Genomic DNA, 25,395 nt, shown 5'->3' with positions numbered 1-25,395 from the left:
TTCCCCCCCACAATCAGACACAGACACACAGACTCTTCTTCAGTTATAAATTCTGCATATGCAGAATGTCCCATAGTTCTTCAAACTGCCTGAAGGTATCATAACTCAATTCAAGAGGGCCTCCAGGTAAAGTAGGAGGCACAGGTCATATGGAAACTTTACGTTACAGAGTATCACTTGATAGATGAGTGAACAGAAATACAGTTTATACTAAGTATGTAACTCCTTACCAGTCTGGATTAGATTCAAAAATACATTGGGGAAAAAAACCTGAATTCTTCCAATTAGACTCAATACCAAGTAATCTCAGGGAGTGATGTAGTCAAAAAAAAAAAAGCATTCTAATGAACTTTGCACCACGCTGTAACCAGACCAGAACACTGTGGCTTAACAACTGACTCTAGCTTCCACCCCAATTCACACTCTCCACAGAGAGAAGGGTTGGTTTCCATTTATTTTGTTTCATTAAGACATACCAATTAATAAAAAACTTGTCAGAAGACTGGACTTACAGAAGCTAAAACAACTGTATAAGCAGAATACACTGTATTGGATTTTTAGATTAGATTGTATTAGGCTTTTCTATAACTTTTCTGCAAGGGAAGCTACACAATGAGCCTACTGGTGACAGTTTTTGAGCTACATTTGACCAGGCAAGAGCATTCAGTTAAAAGAAAAAATAAACTTACCATTTAGAATGGTAATTCTAACGGTAATAGTTCAAAGTCTTAGGCACAAAAGAATTTTAACACCAACCATGTCATGTAGTCAAATATGCAGTAAGACATGCGAGCAGACTATTTCAATTCCTTGCCCCTAACAAACAAGAGACCATCATTTGATAATCCATGATAGCCTGTTCTTAGCCAGCCTGTAGTACTACTCTCCCCATGACAGTTGTTTAGCCTTAAAATTTAGGAGGAAATAGGATAATTTTAACAAGCTTGAAAAACATATGTTGTACAATATCAAGAACTCCACAGAAAAAAGAAATTTAGCAATTTTAAGAGTGACTTCAGTTTTTTTGCTTTGAATGTAACTTTTTTCTGGAGTGTTTTTTAAAGCAAATTAATTGGGCTTTCCCTAACGATCTTTAACAATAGAGTGGTGCCTTCTCTCAAGTAACTGATTTGACTGACAATGTTTTTAACTGCAAATATTGTCATATAGCAATTTTAGCTTCTGCTCCATAAATATTCAAGAATAGCTGATACACACTGATAACAGCTGATAATGGCTCATTAAAATAAGAATATTCTTCCATCTCTATCTATATGTTCTGTTTACTTTTTAAATCCTAAACCAGTAGGTTAACAAGGGAGCTGGTACAGTGCAGACAAGTGTGAAAATGACTCCTTGTAAAAATCACTGACAAATTATCACTCAATGGCAACTGGTGTGAAGCAAGATACACCCAAATCAGACACTCTCTTAAAGCTTATTATCATGGATGAAACATTTTTCAGATGAGTATGTCTCAATTACTTTTCATCCATATAATCTCTCTTTTGGAAGTTCAAGTTTACTGTTACCTGAGAAGTCCATAGCACTACACTGCTTCCCAGCAGCAGACAGGTCACTGTTAGTTCTGCCAGCTTTTTCCCCATCCCCAAGAACTAGTGAGCTACTTGGAAAGCACAAGTTAAAAACATAGCAAGATAGCTGCTAAAAGTTTTGAAAGATTCAGAAAATCAGTAGCATTCTGTAGAAGACAATGTGAACATCTACATGCACCTCTGACTTTCAGTTATTTGGAGATGCCAAAGGGGTTCTTTAATATTCATAAAGAGAAATGCATTTTTACAGAAACAAATAACAGGGTAAACAATTAAAATACTAGGAAACAGAAACTAGCAAATTAACAACTAGAAACCTTCTCGTAAGGCAGAATATAAAGACAGAGCCCTTTAATTATGCATATAATCTTTCACTGGAAGATAAAATGTAAGAAATAATCCCTGCATAGTCCACATTCAAGAGTCACATGGATCATTTTTTTAACCCACTGACCAAGCAAAACAGATTCAATTAATTAAGTCCTGTTTGTACAAAGTCATCATATGTTTGACAAAATAGAACTACCTACTTCTTTCCTGCTTGTTCTTGCCTCTGTTGTTCTTGGATGCCATCAGCAGCTTGGTGAAAATCAAACACTAAGAAAATAAAATAAGTTTAAAATTTGTGTGAAACAAATTATATCAGCAATGATTTCTTCTGACCCACTCTGCTTACCAATGTGGAAAATAAATACACAGACTGAAGAAAGGCAAATAAAATTACAGGAGTTTTTTATTCCCTTTTACATTTTTTCACAGGGAAAAGTTCCAAGTTTTTTCAGAGACTTTTAAAAAAGTGTTTGTTTTGTAGAATATTTGCAAAGTGAGTATGCACATCCCACAGAATAACTAAGCCATTTTGGCATTGTAGTGGCCCCAAAAAATATATAGATAAATGAAGAAAAAATGCGGTTAAAAAAAAATCCTGGAAATAGGATACAGTAAAAAAAGGTCATACTGCTAAAATTTAGGTGAGATCTAAAAGTTAACATTCTCACCCATTCTACAGATTTCTTAAATTTTACGTTTTAGGCAACATCAATTAAAATACATTTGAAAATACAAAAGCTCCTACCAATGTCTGTTATGTAAACAGAAGTCAACTTCATAAGCCCCGATTGTGTTTTTAAGCACTATAGTGTTATTAATGATGAAGATTATGCAAAGTATCCCTTGTATCAATACTTTGTCTACCATAAAAGAAACAAAAAACCAAAATACAACAAGAACAAAACTCAAAAGACACACACATCCTTCTTCCTCCATCCTCCAAAATCTTACAGGACTCATGTCAAATACAAAGATTGGTGGGCTGGAGCACAGCTTATAGGCAAACCGAATCAATTTAACTGGTTTTCTTAAGCACTATTTCCTGAAAGTTAAAAACTATCCACACATTGCACAGGAAAGACCGTGTAGTAAGTATGTTAATCTCTCCAGAACAAGAGTGGTTTTCCTGTTTGCCTTACCAATTTGGCTTTGTGCTTATTTCCATGCATTCCCGTATTTCAAAGAATTACATCATGCCCAGCAGTGTGAACCTACCTTTGGCTGATCTGTTGTTACAGACTAATCATTCATAGATCAGTACCCATTTTAGAGAAGACATTTTTATCATGGTAACAGACTTTCAAATTGTCATCAAAACTTTCTAAATAAAGGCATCATGAAAGCTCATTTCTGTGAAGAAGTTGAATGATTATGAGTGACAGTCAGCAACTAGTCCTTTTTACTCCCAATCTGTTTAATTACGAAAAATTCACAGCACTGCCATTGCAATATAATCACCACAGAACAGTTTTTCTAGTAATCGAGCAATTTCCAAATAATTCACCTACAGAATTATCAGAAAAGATACTGGTAACTTAGAAAGAATTACTCAACTATTTCAATCTCATTAGTTACTCCAAAGAACATATTTACTCAGAGATAACTGTCAATAATGTTATAGATGGATAATGAGATGACTGGCTCTCGCATTTAAAGGATAACTATTGTGTGAATATTAAGAAAAGCTTTAGTGATGTATAGTTAAATTATTGTAGTTTAGATATCCTCTGTTCTCCCCATAGATCCCTTTTCCCCCCTGTATTGTTGCCATCAGACAGCCAGGGTTGTCTAGGATAGGTAAAAGAAGGCGTGCACATGTGTTCCTTGCATGGAGCAGCTGGGAATGGAAAAGCTTGTTGCTTAGGGAGTGCAGCATGGCAACACTTGACCTCCAATCAAGTTACAAGAAAGCAGTCTCCATTGATAAATGGCAAAGAAGAGCTGAATGACAGACACTGGGAGGGGCCAGGGCTGGCTGATGCAACCCCCAGGGGCATAAAAGACTGAGAATTCATCTTGAAGATGAACTGGCCACATGGTATGCATGAGGGCAGTTCCCAGCACTGTGAATTTTTCCTTATATAGTCCTTTTGTTGTATTTTTGTTAAGGTTTATTAAACCTTTTTAAATTTTCAAAGTGAGCAGTTGTTTCTCACAATTAAGTTCGCTCACTAAGCTATTCCAGATTGGTGTAAAAAACAAAACAAGGCAAAACCACAGAAAGTGAAACCAAAAGCAAAACTGTTTTTCCCCCATATTACAAGCTTTTCTTTTATAAAGTCCTAAACAGTCTGCATCTTCAGAAAATGACTAGCAGAGGCAGCAATAATGTTATAATATCTAAAGAGCTCATCTAATGTCATAAAGATGCAGTAGGAGTGGTACAGGAAGAGTTTCTAAAGCTCTGTGTTGGTGGATAGGACACAATACTATTTTACTTCAGGTTTTGAACTGCAGTGCTGTTTCAACACAGGCAGGATTCAGTGCTTCACTGATGAGCTCCTCTCAAGGAGGGCAGCCATTCTCTTCATCCCTACAGAGTCCTTCCCAGAAAATCTGCTCTAGGAAGCACGTAGCAATTTCCTTGGTAGGGAGATCATTAGTTTCAAGTCACACACGGTCACCTGATTTCCCAGCAGAACCGCTACTGTGAGCAGCACCACTTTTACACCAAACAAGAATGAATCCTTAGTCAAGTCTCTTCTGCATGCTTTCTGACTGCTCTGTGCTTCTGACTTAGAAAGTGAACCTGCTTTCCTGCCTGGGTGATACTTATGGAATAGGATGGAAAAAAAAAAATCACTAGAACATAAACCCGGGAGGGTTCTGAGTGAATTTTTTTTCTAGGACCTTCAATAAATCAAAGCAACCCAGGGAGACCTAATCCAAAGAAAAGTACCTATATAAAGAGATGGCTAAAAATGATCACACTCTTACTGCCTCAAAAAGTCCATAAAAAGCAAAAATTAACAAAACAAAACAAAAACTTCACAAAAAACCACCAACAAAAACCAACCACAAACAGGAACTTACCAATATGAGCCCTGTCAGAAATTATTAGTCTCTTTTCCCAGCCTTCCAGTCCTTTAAAGGCAAAATGAAATAGTTTAAATTATGTTTTGTATAGCATTTTTGTCTTCATATGTATAAATACTTTTCAGGCTTAGTCCTCAGTCAATCTATTTTAAGACTGAGCAATCACATTAGAGAGGAAAAAAAAGTAATTTCAGTAATTAAAACTTGGCATCAACCTATAAAGCTGAGAAAATCAGACTTATTCTGAAGAAGAATTCAAGCTACTAACTCCTCAATTTTAGCAAACAATTAGTAGCTCTTTTGGTTCTGAATAATCTAGACCATTGATTTTCCATACTTCTAGGAGCCTGCTGCCAAGCATGGCTATAGATATAACATGAAGTATGCAAAAACTGAGTTCTGAATCAGGAAGTGATTACCATAGCACCTGTTTACATTAACATGGTCATCAAAGTGTAGACCAATATTCTAAGAAGTAAAATGACTTTGAACAGGTTAACACACTTTAAAAAGCCATTTCACTTCCTAAATTCACTTTTTTAAGCAAAGAAAAATGCCTGCAGACAATTTGATTTAGATTATATTCTGAAACTGCACAGAAATTCCTTTTACCTGCCTTCCCATGAGGGCTCTGGCACTTACAGCAAGACTACTGTCAGAAAGCAACAGCTAAAAGGAGTTGTGGAAAAATACATTGTATGTAACCTCTACAGAGGTATCCTCCATCTAAGTAATTTGAGTAGTGTGCAACAAACTATTTTAAAAATAGTATCTTCAAATTCTCACCTTTTCCTTTCTTTAAGTTTTTTTCAGCTTCTTCAAAGAGTCCTGGCAAATGAATTACAACACCATTTCCTGAAGAAAATCATTATACAAAATTTAATTAGTTATGTTGAGCATGGGAAAAAGTACTTCAAACAGTTCAAAGACACTTCATATACTGTGTGCAGAGTATTTTATTTAAGTTCTTTAACTTACTGCAATTTTGATTCTTAGCAATTTGTCTAAGCCAGATTTGCTCCTAAAGTATGCATTTCTGCCTACATGCATTGAATCTTCCTAATAAATGCAACAAACTTTCAATTTAGACCCGTACAAACAGGAACAGAATTCTAGAACGGTCTGAAATCCAACTTCCTCTTCCTCATATCTATAATTAACTTCCCTCTTTGTACTTAATTTTAATAAGCTTATTGTTTTCTAAAAGCTTGGCACATTTCTATCACCATTATAAACACTAGCATCCTTGCAGGCACTTTTTTACTGTAAACAGACACAGAATATTCCGTACATAGAGGTGGGACTGTTAAGAGACCAGCAAAAACAACAGAGGAAAAAGCCCTATCAAAAGCAAGCTCACCTTCCCACAGCTGTCACATTGCTCAGAAAAAGACTACTACATAGTCTACATACAATTAACCAGCATCACTGCATGCCTAGAAAGGAGCATTCTCACAGCAAAACTGAACCATCTTAAGGCCATACCAAACTCAGTAGATTCAAAGCTACCAGTAGAACATCTAGCTGAAGAAGGGATCTGCCATCCAAAACTATTTGCATATAACTAATTTCACACAAATAAAAGCATTATACACATCAAAACACAAAGTATTTTAAGACTTCTTCACTATTACCTTCACGATGCAGCCCTAAACAATAGGAATACTTTGTTATAATATTCCAATCACTTTGCTGTTACTCTTTTTTTTTAATATATATGTTCTTTCAGGGGAATCCTAAGCCTTTTTTTAACCCCTGAAAGAGATTTTATACATAAGGCATACCTAAAAGAATCTAGAAAAAAAACTTCAGAACAGGCAAGACCTAAAGACAGAAGATACAGGCAAGAGGGTTTGTAAAAAGTTCTGTCCCAACTCCAGTATTGTTAAAGGATGGGGACCTTCCTATTCAACCAAGTCCATCAAAGAACACAAGGCAAATGGGCATCCTTTTTCTACTGCTTTCAAGTAATAACCTTAAGAAACATAGTACAGTAACATCAAAGGAGAAGAGAAGTAGTATCATCTGCCTCAGCCCTCAAAATTAGGAACAGTTAACATCCCAAACTTCCCATCATCAACAGGAATCTATTTCCATGCCCACTGGCTCCATTTCTGTAGAAGTATTAGGCAGGACAAGTTGATCCATAACTATCCCATTATCAAGTCACAATGTAACAGCTGAAAAGGGGTAATTAACCACCAAATCCCATCAAGTACAGATTTACTGCTGACAGAGTATACAGTCACTACCAGCTGGACTGTTTATGAATCAAGTAACTTGTGACAGAGGCTCTTCAGCTGCTCTTTAGCAAACTGTCAGTGACCACTTGCTCTTGGCATATATACCAAACTGAAAGGCAAGACTGCAGGCTCAAAGCAATGAGATGCAGGAAGAAGTGACAGGAAGAGCATGGCAACAGAATCCTGACTTGGAGAAGTACACTGTGTAAGGGACAGGAGCTCTGGGTATCAAAGGACCAACATGGAAGTGTTGCTAAGTCACAGCCTTCAGTGACCCAGGGACCCAACCTGCTTGGTGAAACAGCACTCAAGCACTAACATGGTTATAATGGTGTGAACATATGTTTAATGTTTACCTTCATTTTTAGAAGAAATTCTATGGGCTACACCACATTATTAATTATGTTGGCCATCCAAGCAATCCAAAGAAAAAAACCCCAACCATGTAGGATTGGAAACAGGATTCCAAGAAGGGAGAGTGGTAAAGGGGTAAAAGTAGTTTTTTAGGGAGAACAGACTAGATAGCCTAAACCCTTCTTCACAAAGCAAACAGATCACAGATCCTGATATCACCTAGTACTGCCACTGCCCTAAACCTTCCCATGTACTCTCCTGAGAGCACTTCTTGGTAAGAACTCAAGAGTATGGAAGTCTTTTGGAGTTAAGCATTCATTTCACAATCCAATGGAAAAGGGAAGGAAGAACTATGGTTCAAAAAGTACTGGTAAGTACTTAACAGAGCTAAAGATTAAATGAGAGTGGGATGTTTCGAGAATAAGAGAGATAAATGGCAGAGAAAATAAAAGAGAATGGGAGAATGAAGATACACTGGGAGCTACCTGTTTACATTGGTAGGATAGATAAGAACAAAGGTGAACTATCCAAGACAAAAAAAATTTCTGTAATCACAACTTCACAAATGAGTAAGGACAGTATTAAGAAGACAGTAAACAATCTAGGCCTATGAAAAATTGAAGAAAAAGAATCCTGATCCTGTATGTTTCTGATCTATTTTGTTATTTTAATGTGTCAGAATACTGTCTGTTTTTTAGAGATGTTCCACTTACCAATAAATGCAGTGACTTTTGGATTGATGATCCCACTTGGCAGAAGATGAAAGTCATACTCCACGGCATCCACAACAACTGTATGCCCTGCATTATTGCCTCCCTGAGTCAGGGCGGGGGAGAAGGGAGGAAAAAAAGTGTTAACAGTTTTTGACACTAAAGACAAATGAACACACAGTACAGAGATCGAGTAAATTGGTTCCACAGTTCCACAGTTTTCATTTCTGCTACTGACAAAAGAGCATTTAGAGACTTCCCAGGAAATCAGCCAAACTTGCTCTGTCAAACTGGACAATTTCAACATCAGTATTATCTGCCATATAGACTTTGGACAGTGTTTTGGTTTATCAAAGGTACAAAATTGTGGAATTAGATTAAAATATTTCTAAAATCATCAGATATAAATGTTCTAGAACATGCAAACATTTCTAAAAGCCATCATTAATTTTATTAGTTTTCTGTTACAGTTATGTAAAGTATTAAGAGTGGACTTGCAACCTTAGCAAAGTAAAAAAAACCCACATCCCCAGTTAAACTGTGAGTATAAAACCATACAGCTATTGGGATAGGTAAGTGTCATCATCTGGCAACAGGCAGGCTCATTGTTCTGAATTTTGGGTTCAGACCATTGAGTGTTTCTCTATGAACAGTAACTAGTGAAACTACCTAGTTCATTCTATATCTCCTTCCTGATAAGGGAAGTTACATAACAGTACAAGTCATTTATGTTAAATACATGGTATGTTAAACATGCTTTTAATGGGTGAATCTAAAGACAAGTAAAACAACTAAGTTACCAGAAACCATTTACATCAAACTAACACTTTAAACATTGCTAGCACTTTTCATTACAACAAAGAGCGCATTAAGAGATTCATTAAACTCCGAAATCCATCTAAAATACTAAAAGAAGCTTGTGACCAAGTCTTAAAGACGGTCAAGAAAGGCTTATGAAACTAAAAAGATTACAAAACAGTTACCAAATATCCCCAGTTCTTGTTTGCTGTTCTTTTGAAAATAAGCTTATACTCTCTTGTGACCCAGTCATTTGTGCAAGACAAGGTTACATACAAAATGGTTCTGTTTGTCATAACCACAGGAACATCCTTTAAAGGCTCCTCACACCAGAAGTTGAACAAACTGCTTCACAGAAAGAAAACCTTAAACAAAGACTGAAGATACAGGCAAGAGGGTTTGTAAAAGTTCTGAGACACCTTTCAGCTGAGATACCTTTCAGCACAAGACAAACTGAAGAAAGGTATTATATGAAAAGAAAATAAACTATAAGAATTATTAATCCATGGAATTATAAATCTGAAATACTTCAGCATATTGTATCACAGATGGACTTTTCTAAGCAATGGACTCAACAGCTACTCACTACTTCTGTAACATTTACAAAGTGTGACTCCAATACATAAAGCTGTATCTGACAATACAAATAAAGAGCAGTTGTAGATATCAAACATTTGTGCCAGTGCACAGACACACATGCTGCAGGTACAAGCCTAATCTCATTGAAGTCAGCAATGAAATTTTTGTAATTTCAGCATTATTTTATTTGAGGACTTGTGACCACTTCACCCCCTCTGAAAAGAGAGAAAACTTACAAACCCTCACCCAACGAAGGAAATGCCTGAGTTTAATAAAAGTTTAAAATTTTAAATAACATACTGCAGAATTTTTCCATGAACTGAATGTTACCTTGAAGTAGCTGTAAAGATTTTTGTATGCAGATTTTCTCTGCAAGTGATCTGACTCATCCAGACAACGATAAATTTTCAATTCACAACAAATGAAACACACTGAACCAAGACCTAAAGCAGGCTTTTCAAATTTACTCTTTTAAGAAAGTAATAAATGCTCAGGAATAAACTTCCTGTTCCTGTTTGCATTCTTTCTACTCAACAGCTTTAAGGAAGGTTATTTAGCAGTCTACCACTTCACAACTGTGCGTTTGATTTAAAAGGATGTTAACTAGGTACATTAGCAGATAATTTACAATTATTTTTGAAATGCAATGCTGATACTCCTGAGCTACTGCAAGTTACTCCAAAAGCAGACAATATTTTAAGAACTATTAAGTAATATAAAATACACTAGGTATTTTTTGTAATAAAAGACCTTAGTTTTCTACTCAATGTTTGAGAAGCTAAGCAAAACAGCACAGCTATGCACTAAAGTACCATTTATAGTCAAGTACTTGTGCTGAAAGTGGTAGTGTGCAGAAAGCTGTGAAAGTGGTAGTTACCTTCTTCCACATCAGATTCCTTGAAATTTTTCCTTTCTATTAGATTCCCTGCTAATATCAGTCTGGACTTTAACATGAGCACTGAAGTGTTTCAAATGAAAATTCAATAGATAGGTCTAAGTACAATACTGAAGTACTGAGGTATTAGTAATTTACAAATGGGAAGACAAGTCCAGAGTCTCCCGTGGCAGCATAAATAAACTGGACTAACTCATAAATAACACTAACATTAGTGAATGACTACTCATTTGAAATTCTCTGCTAGCTAGACAAGTTAATTTCATGTTTTGCTTCTCAATTTATTAAAAAAAAAAAAGGTTCTCTTGTGTCATGAATGTCAAAAAAAGAGAAAGAAAAACTGGCCACTCTAAAAATTAGATCACGATCAACAGTAAATTCTTAGTGTCCTAAAGTCTGCCAACTTACTAGTGCCATTCAGACATGGCAACCTAAAGTTCAGCAGTCACATGTGCTTGAACAAGGTGTACAGCATGCAGCCTCTGACTCTGCTGGTCACAAGAGCATAACTGCTGACTTCTGGCGGTGTCAACATTTCATCTTTGCACTGCTGAGTGATGCCAAGGGTGCTGGTTCCATGCTCACTGAAAAATACCCCATGGCTGACAGAATAAAAATGGCATTTTACCTTCTAAACCTTGACTGTTCATGCAACAGAGTTCATGCTTCACCTAGAAGCAAACTAGTGGTATTTATCCTGCATGTTTACTGTGAGCAACTCTACTTTAAGGGATTTTGATAGAGACTAAAGTAGAAAACGTGTGACAAATCACCATCTTAAGCCATACGAATACCTCAAGGTTTCCAAAAGCATATTTTCAGATTAGACTCAAATTTGGATCTCAGAAATTACTGATTATAATATTATGATGCCCACAATGTGAAAAGATTCAATCCTGAAAGTGTTATTGATGGAAGCTGTCTGGTAGAATATTAAGTTGGTCTCCACACTATTCTTGATGTCATTCAGTCAAAATGAGTCATTTTGAAAAGTATTTTTAATTTCAAACCCTATTTTAAGAGAGCATTAAAGTAACAGCATGTTATGAATTCGATTTTCAAAATTCTGCTGCTTATTTACAGGTAAGCTCTACCCTAACTGCAGAAGTGCAAGCATGTGGATACACAGTATGAGTTGTAATATTTTAAAATAATGGTTTACACTGTACACTTTACAGTGAACTTGCAGTGAAGTGTACACATGTTGTGTGCTCAGACATTGCTCAACACAGGTTTGGTAAACAATTCTAATTACAGAAATCTGAACTCAGCGTTCTAGTTGGTGGTGAGGTGAAGGGGAGGGTTGTTTTTAGGTTATGGGGTTTGGATTTGTTTTGGGTTGTTTTTTCCCTTCTCCAGATATTGATGTTAATGCAGGCAACTACTGCCTCTGAGCATAATTTAAGCTTTAAACTGATGAAGTCACTCCTGGCTTCTGTGCTTTCCATCTGTATTTCTCACTCCTCCTCCCTCATCCAACTAAACCAAACGGGAGAAGCTAGGTCATTCAAACTAACACTCCTCTGATTCACATGCTTAAACATTATTAATGGAGAACTAACTGTGGAAATTATTTTCACTATTAAACAAATTTCAAGTTCAAACGATATTCAATACCTTACATAAAGCTTTTGCCAGAGGGAGATTAGGATATACAAGTCATTTCAGTCAAAATATACAGTCGTTGAGGCTGGCAATACCCCCTAGCTAACTAAATAAAAAAATCAGTTTACCACATCTCAGTAATCTTCTAAGTACCCAAACAACAGGACTTCTCTCCCATACATGTGAAAACAAGCACGTGTGTGCCAACACAGGCAGTGGACAAATGTGCAGCAAGACCACAGGATGCTCTTGCTCAGTCTGGAATACATACACACATGTAGCAGTGGCTTCCTTTGCCTTTCTCCCTGCACAAGATTTCCTTTGGCTGAGCTAACAATTGTGCCATGGCCAAGACACTCAGCCCTGAGGGTAAGGCAACTCTGGATTTGCCTACAGACAGACCAACTGCACAAAAGGAGTGACCCGGCTGAAAGATGACTTCTTATACATGAGCGAGGTAAGACCCCAGCAGCACTCTGAACAAAGAACTTCTTCACTGGCATGCTTTCTTCCCACTCTGCAGAACAGCAGCAGAGGAAATCTTTTTCATCACAGAAAAATTAGTATATAGGAATAGAACAAAGAACATAAAACCAATTCTACAATTCTCTAGCAACAAAACAGCAACCCAAAACAAAGAGCAGTAAGAACCAGCAACAACCAATAACACCATGCTCCTGTCAAGGGGCTCACTCAGGACTACACCTGAAGTCCCAGGCATACTTCACTTAAATACAGTGCCATTTACTTGTACATCTCTATCAAGACATAGCATTGCAGTCTAAGCATACTTTATGGTTTCTAAAATTGGATTTTCAGAAGTCAGCAACCTTCTTAGCACTAAATTAAGTTAAAAGCATTTGGTTTGTTTGCCTTCCTTCCTTCCATTATTTTTTCTCCTTGTATCTTTCTGCATAGGACTTGGAACAGTTCTCTCTCCGCTCCCAAACGATTTTAAGTGACCAAAAAATCAGCACTTTCAGCAGTCCACAGCTTTATCAAATTACAATGCAAAATCCAGCTCAAAAGGGTGCCAGTTGGATTGGAATAAAAACATTTCCTTCCATTTACTGGGAGACACAGCATGAAAATCATCATAAATAACAAGCATGAACCTTTGCTGTGTGTCCCAACATGACATGAGCTGCTGAAGCCAGTCCAGAAGAGGGTTATGAAGATGAGGGCTGGAGCACCTCCTCTGTGAAAAAAGGCTGAGAGAGCTGGAATTATTCAGCCTGGCTAAGAGAAGGCTCTGGTGCAACCTTACTGCAGCCTTCCAGTAGCCAAGGACCTACAAGAGACCTGGAGAGGGACTTTTTACAAGAGCATGTAGTGACAGGGCAAGGGGGAATGGCTTTTAATGGAGAGAAGGTAGGCTGAGATTAGATATTAGGAAGAAATTCTTTACTCTGCAGGTGATGAGACACTGCAACAGGTTGTCCAGAGAAGTTGTGGATACCCCATTCCTCCCTTAAAGTGCCTAAAGCCAGGCTGGATGGAGCTCTGAGCAACTCAAGTCTAGTGAAAGGCGTTCCCTCCCATAGCAGAAGGGGGCTGGAACTAAACGATATTCAAAGTACCTTCCAACTAAAACCATTCCACAATTCTGTGATTTCAGTACAAGGATTTAGTCTAAGAACTTAGTTTGATGCTCTAATGAACAATTTAAAATCCTATTAAGACATAGTAGCTTTTTTTCTCCTTGCATAATCTTGACACTAATAAATTACAGTATTATTTTAAAGTATTTCAAGGGGAATAGGGAAAGTAAGATCATGTACGTGATCACTACTTAATCTGTAATATTTAAACAAAACCTGTGTAGGATAACTGAACACATGAACTCTTAAAAGGCATTATTCCAGTTTTACTAGTGCAGTATGCTTACATCAATTCCTTGAAAAAGCATATGATCCCTGACCACTAGCTAGTAATCTTGAAATATCCAAGTTATTCAATATGTAGAAGACCTAAATTTACAGGAGACAGAAAGGTGCCCACTAATACACAAATTATCACACTACTACTGTTAAGATTTACAGCAATCCTTGTAACAAAACCTCACCTACCTGCTTTCTATAAACATAATTCCATAAAACATTCCCTACAAAACACTATTTTTGAAATATTTCACACTGGTAAACTGCTCAGATATATTTTCTTAAATAAACAACAAAAAAAAAAAAAAAAAAAAAAAAAAAAAAAAAAAAACACAAAAAAACACCCAAGGTTTTTTTGTTTACTTTAGCTTGTTAAAGATTAATTAGCCCAAAAATCCTTCTGAGGGTAAGTACCACACCCAAGAATCTGCATATTCAATTCAGATAGGTTGGTCAGTACTACACACAAAACAAGATACCATTCTAAAACATACCTATCCTGGCAAACAGGAACAGAATCAGTGACATGCACACAGAGGGGTCATAAGATAGCAAAGGCAGCTGCAAGTATTGCTCTTCTGGGAGCTGTTTGATAAACATTCTTTGAAAACACCCTTTTTACAAGAGTGTTGAGCACCTGAAAATACTAATTTGAAAGGGGAAAAAGTCATTATCTGCTAGTTGACATTTTACAAGAAACAAGCTTGAAACATCAATAAGTCAAACAAGTGACTTCTGCTAGCCAAACGCCACTATCAAAGCACCAGAAAGCAACACTCACCACAAACACTAACTTGTGCACCTGACACAAACACAACAGTTACACAACACCGTGCCCTTGCCCAGACAGCATCACTGGAAAAAGCACTGAAAACTAATGAATAGTATCAAAGAGGACATACTTTAAACATACTGATTGAACGGTGTTTCTAATAAGACATCTCTGATAATTTTAAGGGTAATCAGTTCAGCACTTCCCTGGGCTATGCAGAATTATTTACTTTCTTTTGCTTTCTATAGCTTTAAAATACCATAACTGCCAACATTTTGAGTAAAGAACAGAACAAAACTAATAAAAATATTAATGCAAGCACCTGACTGCAATTTCACTCTGTAAAGTGTAACTATTACAGAGTCGTACCTTGGACCCACACTGGTAAACTCATAAGGATGCATGAGCAACTTTAAGCATAAGTCTTCTCACTTTGAACCTTCCCAAAGCTCTTTAGATTGCTACATTCTGTCCATGCACAATAGCTTTCTAATCCCAGATACAGCATGGAGAAGAAGCATTGATAATAATATTTAACAGCAACTTTTCTTCCAGAATTGCATTGTTGTACTGGTGAAAAGCCCCCAGTGAACACTTATGTATTAAGCTGATTCACTGGACAAATAAGAACCAGCCTTTTTACTGGAGATCTGTAAGAGTCTTGATAATTTAATAAAGTTAATTTGACAAAACAGTAATGACCTATGCTGATCTTCAGAAAGGTGATCTGATGACTATTTAATCAACATTTTTGCAACATGACCTCAACTCTCATGATTAAAGAGAGAGGCTCTTTTTAAACCAAAAGATTATTTTCTTGCTGAATTAAAATAGCACAAGGAAGTTTATCAGCTAAGACTTCAAGTTTACAGTGCATAACCAGCCATTACCAAAACTCAGCTTATGGAACCAGGTGTTACAAGCTTTGGTATATTTCATATGGAATGCCTGTTAACTTAGGAGCTCATGTGAATCTGAGTGAAGCCAACAACTCAGGAAACCTGAAACCTCACTTCCCAAAAAGACTAAAAATTACACAAAGCCCTACTCAAATGCTTACAGAGACATCCTCCTGAACCAGAACACTTTTTCTCTGGTGAGTTTGATTAGAGAAGTTCCTTGCTTCTCAGTTTGCAGCCAATCTCACTGGTTTGCTAAAAATGCAAGCAAGGGACATCACCGCTTGCCCTTCCAGTTTAAGGGAAAAGAATTTGCAGTTCTTCCATCTTCCTGGCACATGGAACTCTTTCAGTGAATGATGGATATACTTAGTATATCCATCATTCACTGAAAGACAGTCCCTTTCAGTTTTAAATTCATTCTAGCTTAAAACTTTGGAGGCTTCCCTTCCTTTTTTTTTTCAAAAAAAGTGCCAACTATCTAATAGGAAACATGAATGGACCAATTTAGATATTCAGCAAAACCAAAAAGGAAAGCAGAATTCTTGTTCATAAACTGAAAGCAAAAAATGTGACTCCTCATTATAAACAGAAGAAAACCCAGCAAAACACTCCTTGTTCTGGAAAACCTTTGTGTAGACCACAAAGAGCAAGAATGAATGTAAGCTGTGTGTGTTACCCAAGTATTGCATGTGCACATATGTAAACAGAACATGCAAGTAAGAAATCACTGCAGGAACACAAACATAGTGCATGTAAAATTAAGACAGAGGAACAACAGCATAACTTTCTCCATTTTAGATATACATATGTTGAAAATAGGTATTTCATTTCCAGAGCACATCTTTGTTAGTCAAGAGCAGACTAGATGTTAGCATAACCACCAGAACAGTCGAATCCCTTCTGAACACATCAAGACAGTTCAAACCCCCTTGCCTACAGCAGTCCCACCATAGCTGCTAAGACTGGTCTGCATTACTACAATTTTACTTAGCAGTGGAGGTGCTTAGGCAAAAAAAAGACTGGAGGAAAGCAGATTGAAATTGCAATTAACAGCATATTGTGAAATGGCTCTCTAAACTGGTACTAAATACAAGAGTATTCAGAGCAGCTTTGAAATACTGACATATGCATTTAAGAGAACCATCTACCCAAAAAGTCTATGATGACAATCACTGCCTTTTCTTATGACATGATCATGCCAAGTTGTCTATCTCAAAAATATGATGCCTCAGGGAAGAGCAAAGAAGTCTTTCAAGTTATTTCCTGTAGAATAAAAATTAGTTGTCTACTTTAAAGAGATGTTATCTCATGCAATGTTAAGGAAGAAGCCATACACGCCTTTCAACTCTCTCCATCAGATGTGTGTGTGCATAATTTTTTCTACAGTTTACTTTTATTGCTACCACATTCCAGCATTCATTTTTAGCTCAGGGCAACCACTGTTGTTTCTGAGCTAGCTATCCAAGTGACTGCCAAGTTGGGCAAGAAGCAAGTCAATGTTGCTTTGGCATCATATGCTTATAAACATTTTCATTTAACTCTTAAATGAAAAGTCAAAAATATACCAAGAAAGTTCAATTTCTACCATTACTTACAAGAAACATGTGAAAGGTTGCTTCTTGCCACAATCAGATTCTGGGAATACTGAGCACACCTTTAAAAAATTCATCAGTCTAATGAGGAGACACATCTGAACCCCATGATGTATTCCAAGTAGGCACAGCTTTGCAATTACTATGCTATTCACTTCTCATTTCAAGACATATTGTCAAAAATGTATTTTGAACCTAAGACTGCAAACCATCCCCCTTTAAAAAATGTATAAACAATTAAAAAAAACAAAAATGTTTTGAGATATTAATTCACTTTCTCATATTCTCATCTATTTTGTGATTCATTTCTCTCTCCTCTCTCCATCCCCAGTGAATAAACAGCTAACAAACCCTAGAGCATAACCTACTACTGAATTTCAGTATAAACAGCAGCCAGCAGTTAGCCATTTTCTTTGTTTACAAATCCATTCACGTTTGCAAGATCTAAACGTAGTTCAATGAGCCTTCATGTTACACACTTTATAAAAGTTTCTCAAACTCTGGCTAGACTTCAGAAATTGCTGAATGTGTAGTACAAGCGTTGTTGCATCAAGAATGTGGTTTGAGGCAGAATGTAACAAAATAAGAACACTGTGTTTTACACATTCACCTGTTTTCTCCTAACAAATAAAACATTAACTTTTCTGAAGTCTATTGATCTTAAACTCCATCCATTTCCCTATACTGACAGAATTAGCTCTGAGGACTACTACGGAAAGGAGTTATTCAGAAAGAATCTTTAGAGATGGTTCTGACTGTTTTACCTGACCTGCAAAATTTTTTTCTGTTGCAATGCCTATTTATGCTAGGTAGGAAACAGGAGTCATTACTGAAGTCCAGAATAAAGACTAATTTATCCCTAAGACATAAAAGAAATCAAGTGAGGCAGGGAGATAAGGAACAAGAAAAACATTCAAAGCACAGATATGTCCAGCACCGCATTGCTTCAATGCACAAAACCCCACCAATGTCTGCTACAGTCACAACAATATTCAAGAAAAGACATGAAAAACAAAGTTACTTTGGGAACACTTACAGAAAACATGTTCCAAATGCACGAAGTAGTACAGTAGAAATAATTTTTAAGAAAGCATTTGAAATCTTAATGAACTGCTACAGAGTATTGCATCTCAGTCAACAAACACATGCATTAAGCTTCTGTAGTAACAGGTAACAGTAAGATGGAAGTAACAGGTAACAGTAAGCATTAAGAAATCAGTAGATCAATGTATAATTTGCTCTTTAGTGCTTTTAAGGCCTTCTTTGTTAATAGTGCAAACTTTATGAGCTGGAAAATCACATTTGAACTGTTCTTCTGTATAAAATAATGTAGACATTGTGTGATTGTTTAACAATAACAAGAGATCACCTGCCCGTGATGCTTCAAAGTAGGTCTGTAAGCACAGGACTCACTGATGGGGTAGGCCAAAGACGTCATTTTAGTGACTCTTTCATCACCAGAGCACACCACTGGCACACTGCCAACCACTACAAGACCTAGCAGTGCACCCAGCACTTACAGAAAGCTCTAGTTAGGCATCACCTACTGAACACCTGAGCAGCTAAAAAATGCACAGCAATAACTACAGCTATTGATTCTAGTATTCCTAATTCTGCACGGCTTGCACAGGCTCTAGACTTAAATATTTTTCAAATGAGAATATTCAGAAAAAACAGTGGGCTTGGCAAATGGAAGATTTTTTTTTAATTCCCATTTTTTTTAAAAAGGAGCCATCTAAAGATTAGTGAAGGTATCAGGCAGCATTAGTGTGAGGACTTCAGTCAGCAGCTGATCAATGGTAACCACTATCAATTGGTTATCAGCTGATTGATGGTGACTGCTTAACCCCAAGGATCTGCACACTGAAAACTCCTCTAGATGTTGCACTACAGTTGCCACATTATCAAGCGATTAGCAGTGGCATTGCTGTACACACTGCTGGTGGGCAGAAGAGGAAAAGGGACTATGTAGACTCCACACACTGTGATTCCTATGCATTAGCAGCTCAGGAGTAGAATCCCACAGCAGGCAGATACACTGACACCAGATGAGAAGATCTGGCAAGAAGCTGCAATTCTGCCTCGAAGTAGCAACAAACAACGTATAGGACAGAACTACAGAAGCAGCAAAATGGGATTCTTTAGCATGGGGAATATGGCATAAAAAAGAAGTGAAAGCTTAGAAATCTTACTCACTTCTGTGAATTATATTCTCTAACTAAATCAACTACCTCCTATAGTAAGAAAAGGAACTGACTTGCTGATGAAATGAAAGAGAACAGAATCAGTGCAAATATTACATTTTTTGCTGCATAGTAAAAACTGGTAGATTGGGTGGAGGGGTGCTGTTAATATAAGAGATACACAGCATCTTTTAGTATTGTGTTTGTTTTGAAAAAAATATTATCTAAAATAACTTGCTTGCATTAATTTCCCATTTCTATCACTCCCACGAACAAATGGAACTCTGGTAATTCATTCCCTAACTTGGCTGCACTCCGTAATGGTAAGAAGTCCATAATCAGAACAAGAAATGTTTTCCTTCAACTTTCCATTATCTGTGGAATTTACAAAACACAATGTAACCTTAAAAACTGCCAGGTTTGCTGGCATCAAGGCTAACTGCTTACTAAGAGAAAATTGTATCAATCACATCATACAAAACCAAAGATTTTTTTCTGGCAATTATTCCTGAATCCCAAATCAATTCCTGCTCTATTTTACTGTCTGAACTATGACTTATGTGACAGCATGTAGACAGACTTTGTTCTTTAATACACTGAAGACAAGATACAGGTTTAAGTGCAAAGTCTCACCAATGTATTTGTTTTATCAATAGTACCATTTTACCAGAAATCCCCAAGAGGTAAATCAAGAACAATGAACAATTCTGATTTTACAGTGAAAGAACAGCTACATACTTTACCTGTCATATAGACACGTTTGAATTAATTGCACATGAACCCTGTGCAGTCTCTTCACAAAACTATCATAGTTGCCAGAGCAGTTTCAACTACATGCATGCAGCCCCTGGATATATTTTAATTTTATCTTAGCTTCTAACAGTTGTTTTTGAAACCATAATAAATTAGATTCTGTGAAATTCTGAAGCTGTCTTCTGAAAAGAAAATACCATTCTCTTCCTCTGAGCACAAGACTGCTTTTCACAACCTCTAAACCTAAGATAAAATACCCTAGAGGGTGCTATTTAGAAGTAGAGTCATAATGCAACTTATTTCCTGACACACTCATTCAGCCAAGTGCACCGTAGTAAGCACCTGGTCCCAAATGCCACAGCTGGCTGATCAAATTGGAGTCATCAGCACACGTGCTGCTTAGGAAACAAGAAGGCATAGCCACGGACTTCAGAGTACAACTTCTCACAATGCCTCTACAGGCATCGTAAAACTAAGTGATAAGTCATGTCTTATTTCTGGGACGGGACTGGTTTCATGGACGGGACGGGTTTCATGCTCTGCATCTGCCCAGAACAAAGGACAGTGAGAAGAACCCTGGAGTGTTTCTCTGCAAGTACAACACAAGTTTCCAAGACATCTCAGACCTGCTACATCAACTTTCCTAGGCCTCCAACACTTGCACTAATAAATTTTCCACAAGAGCACTCTGGAAGTATTTGACGTCATCCACAGGCATTCTAGCAACTCTGTGGCATGATGAACAGAAAGAACCATCCTGCGATAAGTAAGAGTATAACGGTGAAATAAGAATCAGAAGCTCCAATTACAGAAAGCTGATATTAGCAAGCACCAGACCAAGTGTGTGACTGTCTTTCTTTCTGGACTTAGACCACTACAAAAAGCACAAGGGTCATACTGATTTACCAGCACTAACAGAAAGTTTACAAATATGCTTGTATACATAGCAAGAATATTCAATAATAATAAATTATTTTATCAATGCCACTGAAGGAGATTATTGTGTGAAATAATTCTGAGAAATCTTTATTTATGCTTACCTGAGAAATCTGAGAAATCTTTATTTATGCTTACCCTGTTCTAGACCTCTCTTCTCACCAAGGTCCTTTGAACCAATAAAATCCAGTTTTATTTACTAAAACAGCAGAAAGTAAATCCAACAAGTAATCGTTTCCTGCCACTTTGATGAGTTAAATCAACTTACAGAAGAGTTCACTTGCCAGAGCTAGTGCATGGGTGGAGACCCGGGGAGCACAGCCATTTACAGGAAGGGAAGAAAGGAGGAAAAAAAACTTCCTTCATCAGGAGACACGAGAGGTTAAAAATGGCAGAAGTTCATGGCTTGGGATAAGGCCATGAAATTCTAGCTTGAGATAACACCAGAATTTTTCCCTTTTCTTCATCCTTTACCCAGCTGATTCAAAACAAGTAACAAGCCCATCAAAACATGTGCACACAGAAATTCACTGTTTGCCTCTCTTGTCTTTCCTCCAAAACTTAGCATTAAACATACACATTCACCCAGGTGCCCTTCAAGTTTCAAGAACAAAGTCGTAAAGGATGAACTGAGTCACTGTGTTCTATGACCCACAAAGCCAGGCAGTCATACCACAGCACCACACCAGATTTTATTATTTAAAAAAAAATAAAAAGGAAAAAGGAAATACCAAACAAAAAAATAGAGAAGTGGAAAAAATAATTCATTTGTAAAAACAGCAATTTAAGAATGTATTTGTTTACTTCAAAATTTAATTCTCTGAAGTTCAAGGTATTGACTCGTCAGCTCTGTAACTGACTTGTTTTTGAAAACACCAGTTTATGTGCACTTCTCATTGGATAACAACAGTTCAGCGTTTGGACTCTTTGGGGAATGGTACGCACTTCCAAAATATGTTTATTCAAGAGCAAATTTAATCTGCGCATTCAACAAAAGCACACAGATAACAACACTTACGTGGAACCTGCACATACTACAGGCATTTTATGCTGCTGCATTTCTCAAGTTTAAGAAGAAACCGTGCGTAGCTTTAGCTCACTGCCTTGTGCTCTACAGAATTACTATACTAGAGATGCTAAGAAAAACATCTCCTCAGATCTCTGTTGGTTTAACGCAGGCATTAAAAGTATTTTGTTTTCAGGCTAGACTCGCTTTTTTTTTTTTTTTTTTTTTTTTTTTGCTTTTTGTTTTTTGGCTTTTTGGCTGGAATAAGGCCTCCGCAGAGAGGAAAAAAATTATAATATATATAAAAACAGGTAAATGCGGGATCCCATTGACAGAACAACGATCCTGGATCGAGGGCAGGCGAATCATCATTTACCAGCTAGTTTTAGCTGAAGACGACCGAGTTGTGGCGGACTACACGAATCCCCCACGTGCATCCTACAACTCGCGGGCGGTTTCGCGCCGCTCCGGCGCTGCGGCCCGGGAGGGCTCCGGCCGCCACTGCCGGGGCGGAATCCCGGCCCCGCGGCGATGCTGCCGGAGCCGCCGAGCGCGGCCCCTTCCCGGCGCCCCCCGGACACAAAGACTGGGAAGCCTGAGGGGGAGGGAGGACGCGACCCCAGGCGCATTCCGCCTGCCGGGGGCCAGCTCTGGGCGGCGAGGAGGGCGCCTTCCTCTTCCTCCTCTTCCCCCGGCGCCGGGACAAAGGAGGCGCGGGAGGGCTGCGGAGCCTGGCACGGCGCTCTCACCAGGGAAGGCTCCGCTGCCCCGCAGCCCCCGCCGCCCCCGGCCCTGCGCCTCGCCGGGCGCTCGGGTAGAAGCGGCGCGGTTAGAAGCGCCCGGCGGGGCCGGTGGCGGGGCCGCCCGCCTCAAGGTGACACTCGCGGCCTCCCCCGCGCCCCGGCCGCCTCCCTCCTCCTCCTCTTCCTCCTCACCTGGCACCTGCAGACGATGTCGGCGTCCTGCGCCAGCAGATCCACCACCTTGCCTTTACCCTCGTCGCCCCACTGGGCGCCCAGCACGACGGTGACCCTGTTGCCGGGGCGGCGGGCGGCGCACTCGCCGTTGGGGATGCCGGGGCCGCCGTGCTCCGCCATGGCTCGCGCTGCCCGCTCCGGCGCCGCTCCAGGCACATGCGGCAGCGCGCGGCAGCCGCTCCGTTCCCCCCGCCTCCGCCTCCTCCTTCCCCTCCCCGCCAGGCGGGCGGGCGGTGCCGCCGCTGTCGCGTCCAGGTGCCGCCGCCTATCGGCCTGACCTGCCCCGCCAGTCCCCGCCAGCCCGACCCCTGCCCTCAGCCGGAGCTCGCCGCTCGTTCGCCTGGAAAACCGGAGCGGCCACCGCCGCTCCCAGCCTCTCTTTTCCCTACCGCTCCCCCACTACGCCTCCCAGTTCCGACTACGTTACCCAGCGCGCCTCGCGGCCTCCCCCACGCGGGGCGCCGCGGGGAGCCCGGCGCGGAGCATGCTGGGGCGCGTAGTCCCCGCGGGCCGCACCTGCGGCAGGACGGCGCCTCGGCGGTTGCCCCAGGCGGCGGGAGGCCCAGGGACAGGGCGGGCGCGGCCATGGCGGGCGGCGGGGCCGGGATGGCGCCTGTGCCTGGCGGCCGTGGGAAGAGAGCGCCAGGGCGGCGATGCCGTGGCCGTCGCGCAGAGGTGGCTGTGGCTCCCGTTCCCCCTGGGGTTCCAGCTGCCGCGGGTGTCAGAGCCGCACGCGTGTGTGCAGTGCATCGCAGCACTGCCTGCGCGCTTGGGCTTGCTGGATTAGTGATCTCGAGACTATAAATTGAAGTTTGGGGGACGAAGGCTGAATATAAGAGGCCATTTTCTCCAGAGACACCGGAACATGGCCCCAGGCTTATTCATGAGGAAATAAAACAATAATGGAAAAAACCAGAGCAGAGAAACGCCTTCACCATGCACACTCAGAAGTGGAACTGATGTCTCAGTGGCTGTTTGCGTTCCCTTCCTCCTTCATAGAACCAACAACCCTGAGGGAAGTTTTTTTTCCTTTTTTCTCTTTTTTTTTTCTCTGTAAAGTAGCCATTAAAAAGGCATAAAAATTGGAATGATGTAATAATTATTGCCAAGACAGTTACTCAAAGACCTGAGTCACTGAGCAGTCAGTCTGCAGCTGTCTGGCGGGCTGTAGTCTTTGATTCTAGTTGCTTCTTTGCTCCTTCAGATTTACTCCAGCCGAGAAGTTGACGATCTATAAAAGCCCCTGGAGAAAAGTTTAACTGTGTCTTGTAAAGCTAGAGAGGTATGTAACGCATAATTAAATACAATATTGACAGAGAGCTTTTTTTTTTTTTAAACAACTGGAAATGCATAAATCCTGACTGTCAGTGCTAACATGCTATGACAAAGTTGTCAATTCAGAACAAAGACATTGAGCAACTGCAAATGATGGGAAGCAATTGTGTGTATACAATTCAAGGAGCTTAATTCCTTAAAGAAAGCTTAAAGTCCATATTTTGTCTGCTTTTACTACAAAAAAAAAAAAAAATACACAGCCATACTTCTGTATCCCTGCACAGAGCTTGTGGGAAGCCACATGGAGCTGCTGAAGTAATTTTTTTCCAGTCTTCTTGACACAGTGGCAAACTTTGCTCTAGTACAGTCACTTCTGAGGCCATAGATCATCTCATGACTCCTCGAGCAACAGTCAAGATTGTTTCAGGATATGATTTTCCAGTATAGCTGAATCATATTAACACTTCACTGTTGCCAAAGCAAATATTACCTTGGATCTCAAAATAAATTTGAGTTCATGGTGTCCTAGTAATAGGGTGTCAGTGTAATGTCACTTTCCGAAGAGTCTCAGACACAGGAATCTGTTGTTCTGCTATTTTTATTTGGTGTAGGAGAGCTCTGAGATTATGTTTTGGTATGGTTTCTTGTTGGGGAAGAAAACAAGACACTTCACTTCCAGAAAACTTGTTAATATTTAATAAAGATCAAGTTAATCAACACTGGTTGGTACTGCAAGGTTTAGAATTTTTATGTAATATATAATATTATGTGGGTCCATCATCCATCCCCTCTTCTTTGCAAACTAAATGGAGGCTTTCATTCCAATGCTAAAAGATACTAAATATTCCTTATTGGCACGATTCACTAACTGTATTTATGGTATAGTTCTAAAACCTGGTAACTTTTGACCAAAGCACAAATACAACTGGTGTCTAATGCCCTTCATCAAAAACAGGCACTGCACTTGTTGTGGCTCATCTAGTATAAGCAAGCAAACCAGCAAGAACATGAAA

The 25,395-nt window shown here is 39.1% G+C and overlaps 1 protein-coding gene across 1 annotated transcript in view; it reads right to left on the bottom strand.

Annotated features, from left to right (window-relative positions):
• The window catches only part of ADSS2 (adenylosuccinate synthase 2), a 37,998-nt gene extending 14,617 nt beyond the window's left edge, over positions 1-23,381 (bottom strand). The window contains exons 1-5 of the mRNA XM_038131996.1: positions 23,066-23,381; positions 8,233-8,335; positions 5,709-5,777; positions 4,920-4,970; positions 2,087-2,153 (exon numbers count right to left, since the gene is read on the bottom strand). Of these exons, the coding sequence (XP_037987924.1) occupies positions 2,087-2,153; positions 4,920-4,970; positions 5,709-5,777; positions 8,233-8,335; positions 23,066-23,227 (452 nt within the window). The 5' untranslated portion in view covers positions 23,228-23,381. The remainder of the gene's footprint in view (positions 1-2,086; positions 2,154-4,919; positions 4,971-5,708; positions 5,778-8,232; positions 8,336-23,065) is intronic.
• Between the last annotated feature and the right edge of the window lie 2,014 nt (positions 23,382-25,395).

Source organism: Motacilla alba, chromosome 3 (assembly GCF_015832195.1).
Source record: "Motacilla alba alba isolate MOTALB_02 chromosome 3, Motacilla_alba_V1.0_pri, whole genome shotgun sequence".
In the NCBI taxonomy this organism is placed as follows: Eukaryota; Metazoa; Chordata; class Aves; order Passeriformes; family Motacillidae; genus Motacilla; species Motacilla alba.
The sequence above is the reverse complement of the archived record's forward strand: the minus strand, read 5'-3'. Positions and strand labels throughout refer to the sequence as shown.